General features: G+C 47.4%; 1 protein-coding gene across 1 annotated transcript in view; it reads right to left on the bottom strand.

Moving 5' to 3' along the window:
* SSR1 (signal sequence receptor subunit 1) overlaps positions 1-17,247 on the bottom strand; it is a 149,854-nt gene that overhangs the window by 21,100 nt on the left and 111,507 nt on the right. Inside the window, exon 7 of the mRNA XM_078688066.1 lies at positions 9,030-9,123. Within this exon, the coding sequence (XP_078544192.1) occupies positions 9,030-9,123 (94 nt within the window). The remainder of the gene's footprint in view (positions 1-9,029; positions 9,124-17,247) is intronic.

A 17,247-nucleotide genomic window follows, 5' to 3' on the forward strand; every position in this document is an offset into this window, starting at 1 on the left:
CATCTTTGAGGTCTATGGTGGCCATGAAGTCTCCATCCCTTATCTGAGGAATGACCTCTTGTAGGGATGTCATCTTGAACTTTTGTGTTTCTATGTACTTGTTTAGGAACCTTAGATCCAGGATGGGTCTCAGTGTTTCGTCCACCTTTGGTACCAGGAAGTAGGTTGAGTACACTCCCTTGTTCCTTTCTCTGTATGGTACTGGTTCGATGGCCTCCTTTTGGAGGAGTTCCTTCGAATCCTTTTGAAGTAGCTCTAGCTCCTTTCCTGACTGCGCCTTCCTTTTTGGCTTCCTGTTTGGCGGTGTCTTTTCCAGTTCTATGCAGTATCCGAACTGTATGATGTTGAGTATCCATTTGTCTGTGGTTATCTTCTTCCACTTCCGGAAGAAATGACTTAGCCTACCTCCTATTGGTGTTACATGTTCGTTGATGTTTTGTCCGTGTAACTCTGTACTGGTCTGGTTGTGCTCCACCCTGGGAGGAGTTGCGTGGGTGGGTACTTATTGCGGGCTGGAGTCACTTCGAGGTGGGTTGTTGGCCCCCTCTTATTTTGTCCACGTCCATTCGCCCTCCCGCGAAAGGACTGTCCCCTTTGCTGGTAGGGCCAGGTTTGTTTTTGATGTCCCGGTTGTGTCTGGCTGTCGCCCTGGTGGGACTGTTGGAAAGTCTGGTGTGACGTTTCTGGCTCTGTTTCCCCCTCTTCCGTTCGGTCTGCGTGACGGAGTACCCCTTTTCGTCCCCCTGAATTTTAAAGCCCCCATGGACCTTGCAGTTTAGTTTTCTTTTTTGAGCTGGGTGAGCTTTTCATCCACCGGCGCCCCAAACAGTGTCTCCCCATTGAACGGGGTGCTTCGAATGTTGTGCTGTACCTCTGGTTTGAAGCCTGAGATCCTGAGCCAGGCCTGCCTTCTCTCCGTGACTCCCAACATCATCAGCCTGCTGGACGTGTCAGCTCCATCTAAGGCTGTTTTGAGGAAATAATTTGCCACATTTTTCCCCTCTTCCACAAGGTGTGAAGCTCTTTGTTGGTACCAGTCTGGGAGGTGCTTGATCAGCTGTCCGATCTCGTCCAGAATTTGGTACTGGTGACTGTTCAGCAGGGCGTTTGAGTTGCCATGCACCAGTGCATCGCTGCATTTCTTTCTATCTTCCTCCCAGTTAGGTCCATCCTCCTGCTTTCCTTGTCTGGTGGTGGCCCTGATGTTGGCACATTTGCCCTTTTCCTGGCGGTCGCCGCAATAATGGAGTCCGCCGAAACTGATCCTTGGATGTAGGGAGGAGCCTTTGAGGAGTGTTTATTTTTCTTCTCCGTCCTAGGCGTAACGGACCTGCATGTTGCCGGTTCCTTGAACGCCTCTTTCCCCTGGGCCATGACACTCAAGCATGGGGAGGTACTGGCTCCTAGTTTGTGTGGGGAACAGGGTCTCCAAGAGGAAGTCTGCTTTTGGTTTTTCCTCATCTAGCTTGACTCCAAAGGCTGTTGCCGCGTTCTTGATGACCATATTGTAGACCCCAATGTCATCTGGCAGCGAAGGCCTCGATGGGTACGTGTCCACGGCCTCTTCGGGCTTTCGGTGTAGAGGTCCTGCCACTCAAGGTCCTGTGTCCCCGAGGATGCCGAGCATCGTCCGCGGATCGTAGTCGCCCTCCTCCTCATAGTAGAAGGCTTCTTCCTATGGATGGTCCAGGGTCTCCGGACTTTTCGGCGGCTCTTCAGCGTCGAAGTCCTCCTCCTCTTCTAATTCAACGATCACAGTCTTTGGCTTCGACGGAATCGCAAACCTATTCATCTTTTCGTCGAACTCCTTTCTTTGCAGGATGTAATCCATTTCGGCCTCGAGCCGTCTTATTTCTCTCCAGTTCGGCAGCCTGTTCAGCCGCGAACGGTTTGGCTGATCTCTTAGACGTATACGTCGATGTCGAGATGGGCTTCGGGTCTTTAGTCAACGCCGAAGCGACCTTCGGGTCCTTCACTTTTGAAGTCGAACATTCTATTTCTGGTACGCGCTTCAACGACATTGGCTTTTCGCCGGTCTTCGCCACCTGGGAGTCCTTTTTTGAAGGATCCGCTGGGCTGTTTGTCCTTGGATGCAGCTGCAGCCGTCGAGATTTTCGGCACCAGTGCTCCCTTCGAGGACTTCGACTGTTTTTCAAGAGTCTGACTCAGACTTTCGAGGTTCTGTCGGGGGCTTAGGGTTCGTCGACTCTCCTACCTCTTTAGAAGTCTTATCGGTCTCTACGACCGTGTAGTCGTCATCTTCTCCGGCGACATGTCCTCCTTGTCGTTCGAGAGCCCCAGGCCTCAAAGGGACGGTGGTTGTCCCTTGCCTTGCATGTTGTAGTTGGGTCTTCTCTGTCGCTCGGTAACCTGGAGAGTCTTCGGTGTGAAGGCGGAGCAGGCGTTTCAGTCCTTGCTCTCGTGGTCGACCGGTAGGCAGAGGTTACAAACCGGGTGCTGGTCCTTCTGCGCGTATTTGTGGTGGCAGTTACGGCAGAATTTAAAAGGTGTCTTGTCCATTTCTTACGCTCAGGGGCCCCCCTGTGTGCGCATTCTCCATTGGACACCGAAGTTCTCCTTCTCCTTCATCGTCCCGGCTTGATGGTGTTGTTCCTAGTCGTCTTCACAGTCTTTTAGGTGCAAATTCGACTTTTCTACTTCTTTCCTACAAAACTCTGGAGCCCCTCAGGAACGATCCAGACCCAACGGCGGAAAAAAGAATCTGAAGATGGCACCAAAAGGTGGGAGCTTCCGCAGGAAGCGTGCCGACGTCACAGGAAGTACACCAAAAGGTGGGACGTCGACGTCCACCTGGGCTACGAAAAATTTAAAAAAATAAAAAAAGAAGAAAGAAAAGACTACGATTCCGGACCCAAACACTAGACCGCAGAATAATGTACAGCATAGTGAATCCAGAAAGATTCACGCTGCAAAACTAGCAGACTGGACTACGGAAACTCTCTCTGCTCTGGAGTCAACAAATCTCTGCTATAATTATTCCAGACCATCCAGAACACCACAGCTAGACTCGTCCTCAGCACCCCACGACATGAGCACATGACCCAATACCTACGAGACCTCCACTGGATCCCCGTTGAGAAGAGAGTAACCTTCAAGCTACTCACCCACACCTACAAATCCCTCCACAACATCAGACCCAAATACCTCAACAAAAGAATCTCTTTCCACGTACCCAAAAGGAACCTCCTCTCCACCAAACTCACCCTAGCAGAGTCCCCACGCATCCTAAGAACCAGAGCAGGTGAAGAGCCTTCTCCTATGTCACAGCCAAGGCCTGGAATGAGCTCACAGTCATCAGATGTTCCCCTACCCTGCACACCTTCAGGAAGACCTGGCTTTTTGGCTGACCCGGAGCTGCACCCCCTACAGTGCCTTGAGACCCTCACGGGTGAGTAATGCACCATAAAAGCCCCTGATTGATTGAGAGAAGGGGAATTACGCGTTGGTGTGCCCTTACCCCCTAGCTTTAAAATGGTTCTCTGTACCCTCCTCTATTGAAGCCTCTACCGGAAGAGGGAAGTGTGTAGGACTTCTATGAGGAAGTGTTAGGATCTGAGGATGTACTTTTAGACCCTGCTCTATAGGCTGAGCAGCGAAAGAAGCCTGTGAATTAGTCTCAAGTGCTCTCATGGATTTCGCCGCATCTGTCATTTCTAATCTTTCTAAAGCCTAATCAACCCAAGGTCCGAAAAGATGCTGCTCGTCAAAAGGAGTATTTAAAATAGACTGCTGGACTTCTCGTTTAAAACCTGACATTTTATGTCGGCATGCTGACATAAGAGAATGCTAGTTGTGAACTTGTCGCGCTGCAGTGTCAGCAGCATCAAGAGCAAATCTAATAGAAGAGTTAGAAATTAGTCTCCCTTCTTGAAATAGCTCTTCTGGGATGTACAGAAGTAGGCCTTCCATCTCATCCCAGTGTGCCCTGTCATACCTAGTAGGCCCTGCGTGTTAGCAATGCACTAGCGATTAGCAGCTATCTTTTTAGTAGAAGCGTCAATAAGCTTAGATTCATTATGGGAGGTGCATCCCAGAGGTCTGAGTTTGCTCTATTACGAGCGTTGGAAACTACTAGGGAATCTAGAGGGAGCGGTCCTTTACTAAAAACAGGATCAGAGGGGGAGGGTTTATATTCATCAATCCGGAGTGTTGAAATGCATGCAGAACAGGGTCCTTAAAATGTCATCTGCATGTCTCATCATGCCTTTTAACATAGGGAGACTGACTAATTCTGTGTCAAGACCCTAGTGTTTCAAATAAAAAGTGGTCATCTAAGGCCGCTTTATGCAGTATGACCCAAGGACACCGTGCTGCTTCTGGAAATGAGCTCTAAATAGGATACATTATAGTTTGCAGGTGAAGGTTTTGTAGGGTATAGGTCTGGGTCATTCTCCATGGTTGGATCAATACTATAATCATCCCATGGATCTGTTGGCAAAGAAACATTGTCATCATCATCATTTCGATCTCCTAAAGCAGACTGTGTATGAGGAGAGCCCTGTAGTGTTATGTGTAATGGTCTGGCAGTACTTGTAAAGGTGAAGATGGTGGAGAGGATGGCAAAGTAGGATGGAGATGTCCATCTTCTTCTTAAGAGGGAATGTGTATCCAGTGTCTTCTGGATTGACTTTCCTTTTGGAAGGAGTTTTGGCTAATATGTCCAGGGTCTGGATTGATGTAAAGCTTTTTCTGCTTTGGATCTAGTCTGACCATCATAATTTTGGAGATCAGTTCTGGGGAATCTGAAAGTTCTTATTTCGATTTCAGCGCCAATCTTTTTGGTGCCAAACCGGACTTGTCCTTCGAAGCAGAAGGTTTTTGCTCCGAACCGGATCTGTCTTTTGGAGCAGAATGTTTTGGGTCTGAAGATGATCGGTCTCTGCTCGTTTCCAAGCCAGAAAGCTTGACCACTTGTTTCAATGCCAGGCCCGAGGGAGGGGCATCAAACATCATCTCGGTGCAGACTAAGGCCCAAAGCCAGAGGTGGTGCAAAGCCTTATGTTCGATGGAAGATGTTTATTGGGTACGGGGATTTTAGTACTCACGACACCCAGGCCTGCTGTAATGTCATGTCATCGAACTCCAACTCCATTTCAAGGTCGGAATCTGATTCTGGGACTGAGAAGGCCTCCTCTTCTTCTGCAACTGCCACTTCTTCCTGTTCAGATCTGGAAGAGTTTTTCTTTTTTACCTAAACGACCAACAGGCCTCGCAGTCTCCTTCCTTGTGCTCCGGTGATAAGTACAAGTTGCAGACCTGGTGTAGATAGGTGCAAGGTTACTTGGAGTGGCACTAAGGACACATTTGAAACAGAGTCCGTTCCATTGGCAGAGGGGTGGATCGACACAGCTAGGCCTGAAGGCCGTACACAATGTTTTTGACCAAAGATGAGACTTTTCGATCGAATGGATACGCAGAGAGAGGGAAAAAAGTACAATATCAATACCATCGAGGGAAGAGTGGATTGCACACCGAGGGGAACCAAAAGGACTGTTTCAAACAGTAGTGCAGCATGACAGCATGACACATCCAAACCCGATGGCGTAAAGAAAACAATCTAACAATAGAGTCGATGCCCATGCGCACTATCACCAAAAGGAGGAGTCACCTTACCTCACGACTAGGGAAGCTTCTTCAAAGAACAAGCTGTAAAAATGCAATAGATCGCCTATTATCAAGTTAAAGCCAATTGCTTTGCCATACAATACCATTAGAAAGCACATGGCTTTAACTTAATCAAAGGCGAGACCTATTGCATTTTCAATGCTTGTTCAATAAGTGTCCTGTAGCGATCGACCCTATGAGAAACTGGAGACATGTCAATAGTGTCCCAAGTGAAAATTAGATTAAATTCTGCAGAGAAAGAGGTGAGAGCTAAGCGAAGCCCACAGAGACACAGATACCAGAGAGGGGGGAATTCCGGAGGAGGAAATGGGGCGTGTTTGCTGCCCACCCAGAAACAAATACCATAGAGGAAGGAGTAGAAGAAGCAGAAGAAGCACGTCTACCAGCCCCTCCCCTGCCATTCTGGAACTCTGGACAGGCATGCAACTTCACACCACCCACTTCGTGGCCAGGCTCGCGGAACAGAAGCTAGACCCATTCAAGTATGACACAACATACTCTACGCACTGTAAAAACAAATGGCATGCTTTGTAAACACTGGAAATACAAATTTTGCCTATTTCTGGGGATAGGTAATCCAATAAACACTGATTTCAAAAGGTGTGGAAAACACTGAGAAACCACCCCTAAAATAAACAATTGCAACAGAACAGCCTAGTTGTTTAGCTCTGTTTTTTTGGCTTAGCGCAGAAATGTCACTTTAGGGGCAAACATGTGGCCCTGCTTGAGCAAGCCCACAGCTCGTTGAGGTGTTCTGCTGACTAGCACATGCCACTCTAACTTGTAGTCTGGTGTCTTTTGTCTGCGGAAGGTAGCTGCATAGCCATCAGAGGCCTCTGAGGTCATTGGCAGTTTGTACGTCATTCACAAGTGTCACTGTAATGCCAGGGTAATAAGTGAGCAAATAATAAGGGGCAGTTCTTGGGTAAAAGGGCATCAGTGAGAAGAAAGAGTATTAGGAGCTAATACCTCAAGTCATGCATGAAGCCTCTGGTTACAGGCATGCAATTATGAGCTGCTTCTGAGCCTCTTATCAACTACTGCTTTACATGCCCCTTCAACTGTCTGACAACCCCCTGTTGGTGCCTCACTCACAAAGGCCTGATGAGCAGCTGATCGCTCTCCTCAGCGGGGATCATCACCTGCGCTTTTCTCTTCACCGACATTTCATCTGTGCTTGCACCTCCTTTATACCACAGGCGCCGGCTGCAGTCAGAGCAGGGGAACGCAAAGCCGGAAGAAGGACTTCTGTATTTCCGGTGAAACTCCAACCTACTGGCAGAAAGACTCTTCCGGTAGGGCAGTCGAGCGAATAGACTACATCGAAAGCTAACAGGAACCATAGAGCGTGGGAGTGAGGTGTAGAGCGACGCCTGGTGACAGAGCGTGTCATGAGAGGCTTGTAGAGACTACCCATCTGCCAAGTCGTCAGCAGACTGAATCTGTCCGGAGATGCATTGGAGGGGGTAAGAAATAACTTCACGGGGCTGAGTGAAGAGGGCGGAATGTTGTTCGAAGGCAGAGGGTTATTAATAATATAGAGTATTTTGTATCGGGACGGATGCAATAATTCATAATTTCCACGTCAAGGTACAGTAATGTTGTTATAAGATCTGACATTATGACGTAGACTTTTCTCTTTTTGAGACGGCCTACTTGGACGGGCTAATCTGACTTCCTTTTGGCGTAAAAGGTTTCTTATCTTTAGGGGGCCAACATGGCCCCATAAAGATAACAAACCTTTTACGCCAAATGGAAGTCAGACGAGCCCGTCCAAGTGGGCTGTCTCAAAAAGAGAAAAGTCTACGCCACAGAAGGCTCTCTCCCAATGGCTGGCCACCGTTTAGCATAACGGTGACGCCGGCCAATGGGAAAGCGGGGCGGGGCTTAAAGCCTATAACTGAAAGCTACCTAAAAACAAAATCTCGCCAGCGAGACTGCACATGTGCGCAGACCACGCAGGAGCGACCTAAAAACAACTTGCAAACATCCGGACCCAACACTAAATGGCAGGAGTATGCAAAGCATGTGTATCACAGCACACATGCCTCGAACATGTATTTTCCCACTATATTTCAAAATTGTTAATCATAAGAAGTGTAGGCGGTCTCAATGATTTGAACAGCCACCTTTTTAACATGAAGTGTTAATATATAGATATCAGAATGGCTTTATATAAATCAAAAAAGGTGGCTTGCAATAAGGCAATTGAGTACCAGTCATTTGATCCTCATGGGGACAATTTTCAAAACTAGAAATTGCATAAAATACTGAACACTTAGCCTGACCTCCCCCCTCTCAATCGACAGACAAATTCAAAGTTAGCCAAGAACGAGATTAGGGGCTCTCTACTCTTTATTCAAGTGCTCATTAGGTGCAGTTATATAACTATTGAATGAAATAACTTTGTCAAACTTTTAAATCTACGTCAAGCCCACTTTGTTGAAGCACCATCACCTGTCAATATGGGTGCCAATCTACATGGTAAAGGGTGGCTTCCACACTAGCTTAACCTGTACTTAGTCTTTCCTAGTTCAGGAAGGAACTTATCAAGATCTTCAGATAGTCTTCTCTCCAGCAATGTAGCAGCAATCATATTTTGAAATCTCGTGGTACAATCAATAGCCTGTCCACTTTGTACTTTTTTGCAGACAACCTGGGCTCAAGAGGTCATAGCAATCAGAAGATATTCTTATGCCTCAAAGTTCAAAAAGCTGAGCAGTGCAGAAAGCAGCGCTGCCCTGCTCCAGACCTTCTGAATGGCACACAGGGCAGAGATCCAGGTGTGTGCGCTACTAAGCAGTAGCTGGAGGGCTACTGGTAGCTCAGAAAATGCCTATTGGAGACCCCCAACATTTACAAACATGCTCTGCCATCGAATAGCCAGTACAACTGCATTACAAACATACTCAGAAATCCACAACAAACACATTATAAATTTGCAGCAAAGTTCAATTTCCTCACCTCGTCTACTCTGCACTGAAGCCGCAAGGAAGCAAAACAAAGAAGATAGCAGGAGAGATTACAGAGCAGCCAGCATAATTGTGAAAGCATGCAAAGCAGCATTTAGAAACATTATCTTTAGACATGTTGCAACATATTTAAAACTACACACAACTATCCAGAAATAACTGAAGCAATACAATCAGAGTTGATAACAAAAGAACATTTGAATACTAAAGTGCTGAAGGGTTCACAACAAAATTCACTGCTGGCCAATATTTTATTATCACACAAAAACACACGTAAACATTTTGATATTTTGACAATGCAACATTCATAACATAAGATCACAACACATTTCCCCCCCCCTCCCCCCCCAAAAAAAATCTAAATATAAGTTCTAGCACATTGGCTTATGAATCACTTGAACAGTCACTTACTAATTTGATTCAAAGTTTCTTGGGGAATCCAGCTCATGTCCACATCATTCTGACTAGTTGTGCCCATCTCAACTTTCTGAACTGGTCTCTTTCTCTGCAAATAAAATTAATAAAGACAGAAAATATGAATCCGCTATCTTCAAACATTCTTTGATTTGCTAGATATTTTTACAGCCAGTCCTTGCATGAATTGGTCCGAAAGAAAGTGGTTTGGGGGGGGTGGAGGGTTGCAGAGGGGGGGGGGGGGGGGAAATCAGCAGAGTAGTTGCAGTAACGGACCTAGATTTTGTAAGACATTTTCCAGAAGGTCTCTTGAAGTCCTGCATTGATGGTTCAACTCCACCTCCCCACAGACCTGCCACGAACAAGGTTTCTAAATACTACAAATAATTGGAGAACTGACACTGCTCCTTTAAGATGGCATAGCCCATCAGAATCCCACCATGCTCTGTCAGTGTTAGTTAAGGCAGTTTGTCTTTAACGGAAAGAAAAGTATCCACAGTATTAAGCCACAAGAACTCCTAACTCATTCCTCCGGGGAAGGGGTAGTGTTGCTCATGACTATAATCAAGAGACACCTGAAGGAGAGCTAAGATACAGGCAACTCTTTGTTTTCCTCCAAACGTTGATCTTTATTAGTTCTAAGCTCTGAATAGAATAGCAAACCCATCCCTCATTGTAGGAAGCTGGCTCTGTATATACTATATCACAGGGAGGTATAGTATGCACAGAGTCCAGTGGAACCCCAAAGGTAGGCAGAGGTAAAGTTAGATAGCACCTCACTCTCTGTTGGTAATGTCGTCGAGCAGGAAGGCAGTATCAGAGGACAGTGTTAAGCATTTGTTGTACACAGTCAGCAAATGAATTAACACACTCAAAGAATAAACTTCAGACCAATTGTTTTTGGATGAAAAATATTATTTTAGTAATTTTATTTTCTAGAACCAAGCAGGCCTGGCACAGGTAAGCAAATACTTTGCAGTAGTAATGCAGTTTGTAAACAGTTTGAATTGGAATTGTGTATGCACTTTTTTTGACTTACAGTATTGGTTGCAGAGAAATGCAACATTTTGTGAATACAGTACATAGACTTGAATGGGATTTTCAGTAAAATACCAGGTAAGTTAATTTTTAGATTACTTTTCTTACTCAGTGTAGTATACCTGGATACTACACTGGGACATTTCCTGTAAACAGATAAGTAAAAAGTTTTTGTTAAACAGTACAATTTTAAAGAATTTCTTTAGGTTTTCAAACTCTACACTTAAAAGCTTTTCTAAGAAAAACAGTCAATGTTATCCTATGTAGGAAAATAGTGTTATTGGTTTTAATGTAAGTATTTTGTAGTGGGAGTTGAGGTTCTGGGGTATACTTGGGGGACCATCAGGGTCAAGGATGCACTCTTGTTACACCCTCAGCGGCACTAGGGCGGCCGGGTGCAGAGTGCCGAGGCCCAATTTTATCCAATGGGGGATAGGGGGCCTCCGGTTGGTTGATGCAGACTAGTAGGTTTCTTGGTTGTGGGAGCAAAGCTCCTGGACTTCAGCTCAGGGCAAATGGGGAAACACAATAGCACCAAAGGTGAACGCTCAGTAGCACTAGGGCAGCCGGGTGCAGGGTGCTGTTTTGACATCAGGCACCTCCGGATTTCAAAGGCACTGAAGGCTTGGGGGACGAAGGTCTTCTGGGTGTGTTCACCACTTCGAGAGGCAAGTTGGGGGTTGGTTGGGCACGGTCGGTCTGGCCACCCAAGAGGCCGTGGGGCCTCGGGTGTAGGGGTGCCTTTTAGGGTTGATCTTCTTACAAGCTCCTGGTCGCGGTTCGGGAGACCTTCCGGATTTAGGCTGCAGGCATTGGCTGGAGGTTTGAGGCAGGTCCGGGGTCACCAGATCTCTGGTTAGGATCGCCGGAGGGACCTCCTCATGTCGTTTGCCCACTCGAGCTCGGCTGTGGACAGCGGGTGCAGAGTGGTGCGGATTCGAGGTGTTTACTGGAGCCAGAGGTTGCAGATGAACAAATCCACTGTTCACGGGAGACCCAGTCTTTGTGGTTGAAGGCAGGCAGGTCCTCCGGGGTTTTCAAGGTTGCAGGACACACCGGGATTTCGCAGGAGCAGGTTCGAGATGGAGACAGGCCGGTAGGGTTGGGGCCAAGTCCGCATTTATTGTGTTAAATATGTCCTCGGGTGTTCTGCAATACGTGTTTTGGAATGAATAAAACAATTTCGGGAGGATAATCATTTTATAAAATGCTGCTTCTCCCATTATCGTTAGGGAGAGAGGCCTCCACAACTCAACGTCTCCGTGAAATTCCGCAAGCACCCTCCGAATATTCTGATTGAGATTGAGATTGGTCATGTAATTGGTGGTGATATACAAACCAAAGTATCTGAATTCCTCTTGGACCACCTGAAAGCACCCCGGGATTAGTCTCCTGTCTGTGGGCTCTCCTATCGAGTACAAGCTGGATTTGTTACAATTGATACTGTATCCCACGTGTTGACCATATTCCTGAAAGGTGCTGAACACTATCAGAAGTGTCTTGTCGGCCCGTTGACACAGGAGTGAGCAGTGGCTTCGGACTTCTAGACATTGTGCACAACTGGCAGCTGTGGTTTGATGACTTTTACACTTGCACTATTTGTGGTGTGAGACTCTTTCCTCCTCCGGGTTTCTTTTTGTAGACTAGTTTAATGTTAGGGCGACAGGCACACTGCAAGTTGGGGTGGCTTTTGAGTCTAACGCAGGGGTGCAGGGTGGGGGGGTGTGTTTTGGGTATTTGTTGGGGGGTGGGAGGGGGGGTTTGTGTGTGTTTCACTTTGTTTCAAGGCAACGCATTGTTTCACTTCTGGACCTGGGTGCTGTGCTCGCTGTGGGGTGGATTCTGCATTTATTTCCTGGGATGGGGGTAGGGGGCTGAAGTTATTGTGCTGGAATGTTAACGGGTTGGGGGATAGGATAAAACGTGGTGTAGTGCTGCAGCTACTGAGACGCCTCTCCCCTGATGTAGTGTTACTGCAAAAGACACATTTGATCGGAAATACATGCCATGCATCGGCGAGGTTATCGTCTTGTGGCACACTCTGGATTCACTACGGGTTCTAGGGGGGGGGGTAGGTATCCTAGTTAGGGGTTCCCTCCCCCTGGAGGTCGACATAATCCTTGACGATAGGGGGCGCTACGCCGCTCTCACTGGTAGATGGGAGGGGAAGATGGTTTCACTGCTTTCCATTTATGTTCCTCCTGGTCTGCAGACTACGACCTTCGCTGATTTGGGGAGAGTAATTCTGGGGCTTCCGGAAGGCATCCTGGTGATGGGTGGAGATTTCAATTCCGTCGTCTCTGGTAGGGAGGACCGTTACCCCCCCAGGGATCTCACGAGATCACAGTCTTTGTTGGGTGGCTTCTTGGAAACGCTGGGACTGGTAGATTCTTGGAGGCTACTGCATCCGGGACAGTCGCAATACACCTTCCACTCTGGTGCTCACGGCAGTCTCTCTAGACTTGATTATGTCCTGATGCCGGCAGCGCAGGCCTCTTCAGTTAGGGAAGTCAGACATCTGGCTAGGGGCATTTCAGATCACTACCCATTGTGGCTTATGATTGATACGAAGACGGGGGCTGCGGGTCGAGTGGCCCGATCAATCCTTGGTATCTCCGTGACCCTAAAGTCAGGGCGGAGTTGATCAAGTCTCTGGATCATTATTTTGCCGAGAATGTGGGGTCTGTGTCCTCTTCTGTTTCGCTGTGGGAGGCTTTCAAGACTGTTATTCGTGGCCAGGCGCGGTCGTCGATTGCTGGCGCCAAGAAAAGCAAAAACGAGGCGGTAGTCCGCCTTGAGTCCGAAATAGCGGAGTTGGAAGGGGATTTGGAATTGGGTATCACTCACAACAAGATTCATCTCCTCAGTGTTAAACAACTTGACTATAGAGCGTTGGTAACGGATGCCGCTAAAGTTACGAGTAGAGAGAAGCTGGGACGTTTATATGATGTGGGAGATAAGGCGGGGAAATTGACTGCTTGGTTAGATAGAAAGGAGAGGGCGAGTCGTGTGGTCCCTGCGGTTGAGAGAGTGGATGGAGTGAGAGTGACTGATCCTGCCGAGATTGTGGAGTGTTTTGCGGAATATTTTCAAAAAGTGTATTCCCCAGTATCCGACAGACCAGAGGAAGACTCACATCTGCTGTTACGAGATATTACATTGCCTTGCCTGTCGGATTCAGATAGGGAACTGATGGACGCAGTGATTTCCGTTGACGAGGTGGCAACGGCTATTCGCTCTGTACGCTCGGGAAAAGCTACGGGCCCTAATGGTCTCCCTATCGAGCTTTACAAGCTGCATCCTGACAAAATGGCGCCGTATCTTCGTTCTATGTTCCTGGAGTCGCGAGACATCGGCTCCCTCACTCGTGATCAGCGACTTGCGACCATTGTGATGATTCATAAGGAGGGGAAGCCGCGGGATCGCTGCGCATCTTATAGGCCTATTTCACTTCTAAATGCGGAGCCCAAGATCCTCGCAAAATTGCTGGCAAACCGTTTGATAAAAGTGATCAGTGACCTGATCCATCCAGATCAGTCCGGTTTCATTCTACATCGTAATACAGCATTGAACTTGCGGCGCCTGCATGGCGTTCCTGCGAGAGCAACGTCACTGCGTGAACCGGCCATCTTGGCTTCCTTGGATGCTACGATGGCATTGGATACGTTGGAATGGCCATATCTCTGGGCCGCTCTCGCAAAGTTCGGTTTTGGTCCTGGTTTTATAGGTTGGGTGAAACTTTTGTATGAGGAACCATTGGCTCAGATTGTGGTGAATGGTCGGGTTTCTAAGTCTTTTATTCTTGGGAGGGGCACGCGACAGGGGTGTCCGCTGTCCCTGCTTCTTTTTGCCCTCGCCTTAGAACCCCTGGCTGCGGTGGGAGCCATCGCTGAGGGGTATTCGGTGGACCCGGATTTTGAGGACAGAGTATCACTTTATGCGGATGATATCTTGTTGTATCTCACGTCGCCTCGAAAGTCGCTGATTGTATTGTTTGATGTGTTGAAATCGTTCGGGAAAAACTCCGGCCTTGTGATTAATTGGACTAAGTCCTGTGTCTATGTACTCTCGGGTGACTCTCCTTCTTTGCCGCGTAGTTGTCCCATACAGGTGGTGCAAACGGGATTTAAATATCTGGGGGTCTTTATCGCCTTGGACCCCGTGGTCCGTTATGAACGTAATCTGCTTCCGCCGCTTCAACGATTAAAATCCGACATTGCGGCCTGGCCCAGACTGCCATTGTCCACCCTCGGGCGCGCAGTTTAAAAAAAAAAAAAAAAAGTGTCTTGTCCGGGTTTGTCATATAGAAGAGGATGTCATCGGCATTAAGCGATGTGCGCTCGTCTGAAAGGGCACACTCACTATCTTATAATAAACCAGTGATTTCTGGGAGTTTCCTAATTATGCAGGCTAACGGTTCGAGGACTAGTGCAAATAGCAGCGGGGACAGGGGGCAGCCTTTTCGAGTGCCTCTCTGGACCTGGAAGGTCTTTGACGTTATTCCATTAACTCAGACCCTGGCCACTGGATTAGGGTAGAGTAGTTCCACGCAGGCTATGAAGGCTGGGCCAAATCCAAACTTTAACAGGGTTTGCCTCAGAAATGGCCAATGTACTGTGTCGAAGGCCTTCTCCGCATCTAAGGAAAGGAACATGTGTGCTGTGGATCAATTCTTTACAGTGTCTATCCAATTGGCTAGTCGGCGAAGATTATGGGAACCCGTTTGCGCATACAAAAACCTACTGGGTCATGTACATAGCCTATTTAGCGAGTCGCAGTTTTTTTGCGACTCACCAAATAGGTTTTGCGACTATTTGGAAGGGGCGTTCCCTTAAAAATAGCAAGTCTCAAAACCATGTACAAGTGTTTTACGACCGCAATTGTGGTCGCAAACACTTGTAATTTCCACCTACTTTAAGTAGGTGGTAAGGCATTCACAAATGGGAAGGGATCCCGAAGGGGACCCCTTCCCCTTTGCAAATGCATGCACATTAAAAAAAATTTTTTTTTTTTTTTTTAAAATGCACCCTGTTTTCCATTAAGGAAAACGAGCTGAATTGAAAAAACGGATTTGAAAACAGTACCAGACATGGTGGTCTGCTGAGCCCAGCAGGCCACCTTCCCTGGGTGGGCTGGCATTCCCAAAGGGTTCGCAAATTGAGAGAGGCTCATTAATATTAATGAGCCTCGCAATTTGTGACACCATTGGGAATCGCAAACGGTGTCAAACACACGGTTGAACATTTCATTTAGTGCCTCGCAATTTGCGACTAGCAGTGTGTATTGAGGCACGTCGTGGCATAAAGCCGGATTGGTCCCAGTGAATGAGGGATGATATTACAATCAGGAGGCGTTTCGCCAACACAATGGACAGTATTTTTGTTTCCACGTTCCATAAAGATATGGGTCGATAATACCGACATTTTGTTGGGAGTTTTCCTGGTTAATGGATCACCACCACTGTGGCCCTTCGCAGGTCTGGCAGGAGTGTCTTTTCTTCTAAGGATGCCTGGAACATGTTCAAGAGGCGTTGGGCCAGTAGGTTGGCGTGATGTTTAAAAATTCTGTCGGGAGGATGTTCGGGCCTGGGACCTTCCCTGGCTTGTCTGTTCATTGCGTCCCTTACTTCTTCTAGGGTCAGGTCTCCATCTAGGAACTTGCTATCCTCCCGGGAGAGTATGGGCTTCTACGGTTTGTAAGAAAGGGAAATCTGGACAGGCTTTGCTGTTTGTGGATTTTTGGTGGAATTTTCTAGTTGAAGTACTGGACAGTGTAGCCTGTGGATATAGGCTGCATTCTTTGTCTTTAAATTTTCTCTTAAGTGTCTTTGCAGTTCTGCAATTTTCTGACAACTTAAGAGATTATTTTTGATTGCCGGGGTCCTCGCACATGGGCGGGACTATTCACTAGATTATGACTATACACAGAGATCCCCTACTACAGAACAGTGCGTTTCCACGCTAAGATGCGGTCCAACACAGAGAGACAACAGCAGGCCACGGAGAGGAGGGGGATTTCCCTTGCTTCAACAGCAAACACCCTCAGAAATGATAGAGAGGAAGGTATGGACAGACAAGCCCCATAGGCTGTCATTATGTGGCTTAAATAGGATACTGTGCCTTTAAGAGAACTTTCCAGAACTTCTCCCAGTATCCCAGAATGCATAGCAGGTCCCTCTCACTTTCAGTTCTTTTTGAAGGCGTAACACGCCAGACCTGTCGCATTCCTTAAATGAACATCTCTCCACCGGGGAGGCGGGAGGGCGCTTATGACTATAACAGATACCCCTACTACAGAACTGGAGTTACAGGACAGAAACTACTCCTTCTGTAGTAGGGGATCTCTGTGTATAGTCATAATCTAGTGAATAGAATGGCAAGCCCATCCCCACACCAAAGCGGCGGTGGAGAAAAGAGAATTAACACCACTATTGTGCGAACAGATTTTGCAGCGAAGCCTGCCCAACCTTAGCGTCTGCCCTGGCATCAGTGTCCAGGTAGTAATGCTTAGTCGAATGCTTAGCTGAATGAACCGACTTCCAAGTGGCCGCCTTGCCGATTTCTGCAATCGGAACATTACGGAGCAAGGCTGTTGTGGCAGCTTTGCCCCTGGTGGAATGAGCCTTAGGCTTACCTCCTAAGGTCTTATTAGCTTTTTGGTAACATAACTGTATGCAGGACACAATCCACCTAGAGATAGACTGCTTAGAGGTCGCAAGACCCGTCCTGACTGATCCATAATTGATAAACAATTGGTCAGACCTACGAATATCTTTGGTCTTATCCAGATAGAATTTCAATACCCTCCCAACATCCAGGGAATGTAACGACCTTTCCGCTGGAGAGGAAGGATTCTGAAAAAACGTAGGCAAAGTTATGGTCTGGTTGACATGAAAATCAGAAATAACCTTGGGAAGAAATTTAGGGTGAGTACGCATAACAACCTTAGCAGCATGAAATACAGTATAAGGTTCTTGGCAACACAGCGCCTGAATTTCACTCACCCAGCGGGCCGATGTAATGTCCACAAGGAACGCCGCCTTCCAGGACAGGTGCTGCAACGAAGCCTTATGAATAGGTTCAAAAGGCTCCCTCATCAACCTGGACAGCACCACATTCAGTTCCCATGAAGGCGAAGGAAGCCTAACAGGAGGGAACACCTTCAGGCATTCCAAAAA

The sequence above is a fragment of the Lissotriton helveticus genome, chromosome 4_1 (genome assembly GCF_964261635.1).
Source record: "Lissotriton helveticus chromosome 4_1, aLisHel1.1, whole genome shotgun sequence".
Classification (NCBI taxonomy): Eukaryota; Metazoa; Chordata; class Amphibia; order Caudata; family Salamandridae; genus Lissotriton; species Lissotriton helveticus.